The 5530-nt window shown below is 38.3% G+C and overlaps 1 protein-coding gene across 1 annotated transcript; it reads right to left on the bottom strand.

Annotated features, from left to right (window-relative positions):
• Positions 1-408: 408 nt before the first annotated feature.
• On the bottom strand, positions 409-5274 carry tmem9b (TMEM9 domain family, member B). Its single transcript, XM_041040737.1, has 5 exons — positions 4884-5274; positions 3901-3992; positions 3692-3800; positions 3260-3394; positions 409-978 (listed from the first exon to the last, which is right to left on the bottom strand). Exons 1-5 carry the CDS (start codon positions 4953-4955, stop codon positions 823-825), a joined length of 564 nt encoding a protein of 187 aa, XP_040896671.1. The 5' UTR covers positions 4956-5274; the 3' UTR covers positions 409-822.
• Positions 5275-5530: the final 256 nt, after the last annotated feature.

The following is a 5530-nucleotide window of genomic DNA, read 5'->3' as shown; positions in this document are numbered from 1 at the left end:
TATGACATCACCGAGAAATTGCATCAATTTCTGCAACGAGGTTTAACTACTGTCAAACATCATATTTAATGTAATGCATTAGATGATGGATTTCACACCAGTTATCAGACATTAAATATAATGGTAGGAATAAAGGATTGAAAACACATTTATAAAAGAGTTATTACAAAACATGCATTTCCAAAGAAGGCTGAAGGATTTACATTTTACACTAGTTCCTTTCTCCTGTGATGAGAGCAGTAGTTCCAAGTTATATTAGTTTTTTGGGTGGCAAATACCCACCAACTACATGCTAATCTGGATGTTTTACTCTGAAATGTTTTACTGGTCAGGTTTGGACTGATGGGACTCCATATGACAGTGGCCAGAAAGAAAAAAACATAAAATATCCACGTTAAAGATGTTTGCTTTTTTTTTTTTTTTTTTTTTAATAACGCGTTTATTAGTCTCGACCATCAAACTTTTAATTGCAAATTCTCTGGTGACTTGGCACTTCTGCAAACTTGACAGCAGGCTGAGGGTAAATTCTGCTTCTGGAAATGCTATTTAAGACTGTTCAATCAAGATTGTGCAAAATAACTGAATTCACTGCAATCCCCTGTGCTGTCTGCAGACTAAATAAGAAGTTCCCCAGTCTGATTATACATCTGACATGGACTTCTTAACCATGTTCACCTCAGAAGCGTCACACTTGATGAGATGCAAACCACAAATGAGAGAAAGAAGGTGATATAAACTGAGGGCTCTGTCACAGTGTTTTTTTTTTTGTTTGTTTTGTTTGTTTTGTTTTGCTCTACCAGTAACTCTTTCTCACAGGGCAGTTTAACTGAGAACAACATGGCGGTCAAACACAGACTTTCTCTGCTCCTGGACCTGCCTCCTCCAGCGCTGCTGGGCATGCTCCACCTTATTCAGCATGTTGGGTCGAGAGTGTGAACGGGACAGAACATTATGAGCGTTGGCAAAAGGCTGCTGATCCTGAAAAGAAAGGGAAAAAATACAATGATCTGACAATGTCAGACATACTGTAGGTCGATCTGGAGGCTTCTTTTTTTTTTTAATCACCTTACAAGATCCAACAGGAGAATGCATATAATGCCAATATAGCCGATCTACAATGTTGCATGTTTTAAAGTAGATTTTAAAGATCACTTTCTATAAGACAATAGTTTAAAAAGGATCGAAACTGATGTGGCAGAAATCTTCTTCTGTTCCATTTATTCTTCTTCTCTTTGTCAGTGTTTCTGTGCTTCTACTGCACTCATACTGTTACACTCATTTGCTAAATTTCACTTGTGCTTCATTTTAGGTCTCATCTTTGAGCTTTCTCGGTTTTCTATCTTTTCATTAAGTGCTTTATAAGTTGTTTTTCAAAATGGTCAGAACAATTTAGGATTGGGAGGATCGGTGCCACGGAGAGCGGAAAAGTGGATTTTCTCTTAGGAGTTAGTTCTTGAGTGAGAATTACCAGTTGGGCAGCCTCTCTCTATCAAAGATTGACTAAACATTACAAGCCCACCATTTCCTCTGTAATTAATGAGGTAGCAGTACGTCCGGTTTTATTGGTTTTGCTTACAAATTCCTGTTTTGGTCCTAGTTACAGTAAAGGAGCAGGGTGCTGTGCTACAAAGGTTAGCTTTAAATTTTGAATAAAGGTTTGAATCTTTTTTTGTATTGTTGCAACACAAAAGCAGTCACAAATAACAGCTTATTTACCAGAAAAAATATCAAGCTGACCACTGTAAAACATCAGGTGCCAACTTCTGCTTAGTCACATTTTTATACAGCAAAAGATTTCTCAAGAGAAACCTCTCAAGTTACACTTCCTCTTGTCTGAACTCTGCTGGTGAAAACACAGAGCGCTCAGTGAGGCAGCTGTAGTTCACCCTCTACCCTCAGGCAAAGGCAGTCACTGTTTCCCTTTATTTAATATCTAAACACAACAAAATACTGTGTCATACTGAAGATGACCAAATTGGTTTGATAGTCTTTAGTGGTGTTTTTTTTTTTAATATATTGAACAATTATAAATGGAATTTAAGTTGAGGCTAAGGCAAGAAATGAGTGTGTGCATGTGCTGCAGTTGCAGGATTACTCTAAAACCCCAGTTCCCTTTATTTTCCTATCTGTGACCAAATATGCAATATAATTTATTTATTTAATGTTTTCTGAAGAAAAAAAAACCAAAACTTGTGATATGACACATTTTGGACCGATGGACACAGTGAGCAGAGAGTGAGAGGTCCTTACTGCTTGAACAAATTTTATAAACAGGCTAGTGTTCGGCTTTGGAAACTGACACCATAGCCTATGAAGAAGTTGAGTTTTACGGTTACATTTACTTAGTTTCGGTTTAATAAGGACTTTTGTTACAGTGACAAACACACAAGTAGCAATCTCATCCTGTTGGACTACAGCCACAGCCATACTCTCCCTGGCCCAGATTTCTGTCATGCCTGTGTTCTTACAATAACCAGGTTTCCAACAGAAATTTAGCTCCAGGTGTCTTTTAGTCCCTTAACCTCACAACAAAACTTTGTCATTTTCGTGATGTTTCAGAATAATATTACTGCCAAAAGCGTGTAAACAGTGTGCTGAGAACAGAAAATGGTCAAAGCTGCCTGAACCACATACTTGGTTGAGAGCTTCCCTGCTGCAGTCTTTGGCTAGGGGTTATGGTTACTAATGGATTTTCCACCGAGCCCTCACATTACATAAAAATTTGATATGGAGTGAGAACACGTTCTTAAAAGCTGTAAATCACTCCCTGTATACTGAGAAGATCTTACCACGCGGTATTGCTTGGAGCATCTGTTCAGGTGGGACTGGCTGCTGTAACACACCATAAATGCTGCCTACATAAACTAATCTTGTTTGAAGTTTCCACGTATCAGATTTTAAATAACAATAACTCAGAAATAACCTGTGTTGTATTTTATGACTAATTTGGATATTGGAGGTATTTATAGCACAGCACAAATTCACCTATTCAGCGTCCTGTCCGCATACAAAGGTCTGAAAATTACTGCAGGGAAACATAACCTTGTTAAATTTTAGCCACAAAGAGTGAATCCCACGTGATGTTTTGTGCAAAGGGAGGTTATTTACACACACATAAAAATTCTTAGGACAAGAAAGAGTTCAGAGTAACTCGTTTTCTGTGTAAAAGGGTGGGGCAGAACCACAATCACCATAACATTAAAAAAAACAGACTACACTTTCTCAGCTGCAATGCCGCAGTATTATAAAGAATACTTACCCCAACATCATCATCGCTTTGAATGAGCTGTGAGTGTCCAAACAGACGCCTCTTCAACATGGGCTCCAGCAGAGTCAGGTAGACCATGTACAGCAGTAGCAGGCCCAAAATGGAGAGGTACATTATGATGGTAAACTAAAGATATGCAGTGATTACGGATTAGTATGGCTTCCTCTGACATGTGTACAATCCAAACACATAGAATTTTGTGGCAAGTAGACAGCTGATCAATAAGTTGAACCACACACTATTTTATTTATGTATTAATCATATGAATCAAATATGAGGACTGGTTGCTTTTCTCTATTTTATAATCATTGTAAAACTGAATATCCCTGAATCTTGAACTATTATTTAGACACGTGACAAAACATGAAAAAGGAAAACAACAACCCCTCACTTTCTGATGCACACACCCCAGTGTCAACTCACCTTAATGGTTCCTGAGCTCCTCTCTTCATATTTACACTCACAACGTAAACAGTACGCCTCCACATCTTTTCCATCCACTGGCATGGGTTCAACTACATGGAGACAGTTACTGAAACACAAGATAGTAACATGAACAAGCTAGTAGTAACCAGGAAATGAACAGCCCATATAATTTAGGGAAGTGCAGTGACACATCCTTATTAACATACCAGTCTTTGAGAGAAACATTTTGTTTGTAGATTTGCCCCATGACGTCTCTGTACGGTGGGCAGATGCACTTACAGCGGATGTCTTCAGAATTCTGTAAAAAAAAAAAAAAAAAAAAAAAAAAAAACAGATCATATTTGGTTTGTTTTTGTTTGTTTTTCCTCTTGTACTACACACACATACCACATTTCACAGGTAAAACTGTGTTAAAGTACAATTATGAGTTAAACTGATTTGCAACGTAATACTTCCAATCCACGGCAGTCCGGTGACATAGGACTTTGCTGAGCCAGGGGGGAAATCCAAAAGCTACCCAGCAATATATATAATGTAATTAAAATAAGCTCCACTTTTACCAAATGCAACATTAAAGGCACACTAAGCCATTAATAATTATAATCCAATAATATAACCTACCCTACTCTGAATCGTGCCATTCTGAACAATGAGTACTTTTGCTTTTGATACTTTTCTATTTTCACTTAGGTAAGCTTTAAATTGCATGGCTTTTACTTGGAACTGAGTATGTCTACACTGTGATATTGCCACTATAAACTGTAAATAACCATTGTTGTCTCATTACACCAATTAAAACAATACCGACTGACTAAAGATAATGTTAGCTATTCTTCACAGTAAACACACAGCTGGCAGTTTATTAGATACACAAGCTAAAGTCGATACAAGCCTGTATAATAGCCCTTGGATCAATTCTGCTTTCGTGGTTATGACTTTAATGTTTAGGTTTCGTTGAAAATCACTAGCTAAAACTCATAATTCGCAGAGTTAGCAACATCTGCGATGATTTTAACTCATAGTAAAGTCCCAAAGCATGTCAAGAGTTAGAAAAATTATTACGCTTAGCTGTCAAGAGTCGAGAGCTAAATTCATCTTTAAGGGAGATTTAAAGAGGAAGGGATTACAGTTTACTAACACCATTTTCTTTCTATTAAGCGCTAGCCAGCCTAGCTAACATTAGCCTTACCTTAGCTGTCACTTGGCATAACAGCACAAAACAAGCCAAAGAGAAAGCCTCGACGAGGAGCACAGTCTTCATCCTCACCGTCTGTCACAGATTCTCTGTTTCTAAAGAACAGCAGTTCAGCTGTTTTATAAGAACAACCTCAGCAGTGTAAAATTAACCCTAACTACTAACAACGTTAGCCATGCAGCTAATTCAGGGATAAACACCCTCAGCTTCCTAGCAGCTGACTTCTGGTGTCCGGAGATGACGGTCGGTTCCGTGCACAGGACCACGCTGATCGACTTTGGTTTAGGACACAATGAGCGGCGAAATGTTGGATAACGTGAAGTATAACCGATAAGATTGGGTTTGATTTCGTATTTAAATCTACCATTCAACAGCTAATCAGTCAGTTCGCATGGATTCTGAGAAAATCCTGGAAAACCCATACAAGAAGCGCTACACTCCGCCCTTGCTGGTGATAGAGTGAGTACCTGGGGTATAAAACGAACGCATCCCAAGGACAGACATGATTGTAAACAGTCGGATGACTAAACTGTGGTCCGCGGACACCAAGAGGACCAACAGTTTAACATAGTGGTATAGCATAGTGTTGAATATGGACAGTAGATAACACATGAGATATAAGTATTATGTTGTTTTTCGTA

This window comes from Toxotes jaculatrix, chromosome 1 (assembly GCF_017976425.1).
Source record: "Toxotes jaculatrix isolate fToxJac2 chromosome 1, fToxJac2.pri, whole genome shotgun sequence".
Taxonomy (NCBI): Eukaryota; Metazoa; Chordata; class Actinopteri; family Toxotidae; genus Toxotes; species Toxotes jaculatrix.
This window is presented reverse-complemented; position numbering and strand designations above follow the sequence as displayed.

What these genes read in the sequence shown, in the direction of transcription:
- tmem9b (XM_041040737.1), bottom strand. Translation starts at nt 4,955, where the DNA reads ATGAAGACTGTGCTCCTCGTCGAGGCTTTCTCTTTGGCTTGTTTTGTG. An exon ending in TATGCCAAGTGACAGCTAAG is followed by an intron (nt 3,993 to 4,883) that starts GTAAGGCTAATG and finishes TTTTTTTTACAG; the next exon opens with AATTCTGAAGACATCCGCTG. An exon ending in AATGTTTCTCTCAAAGACTG is followed by an intron (nt 3,801 to 3,900) that starts GTATGTTAATAA and finishes CTTGTGTTTCAG; the next exon opens with TAACTGTCTCCATGTAGTTG.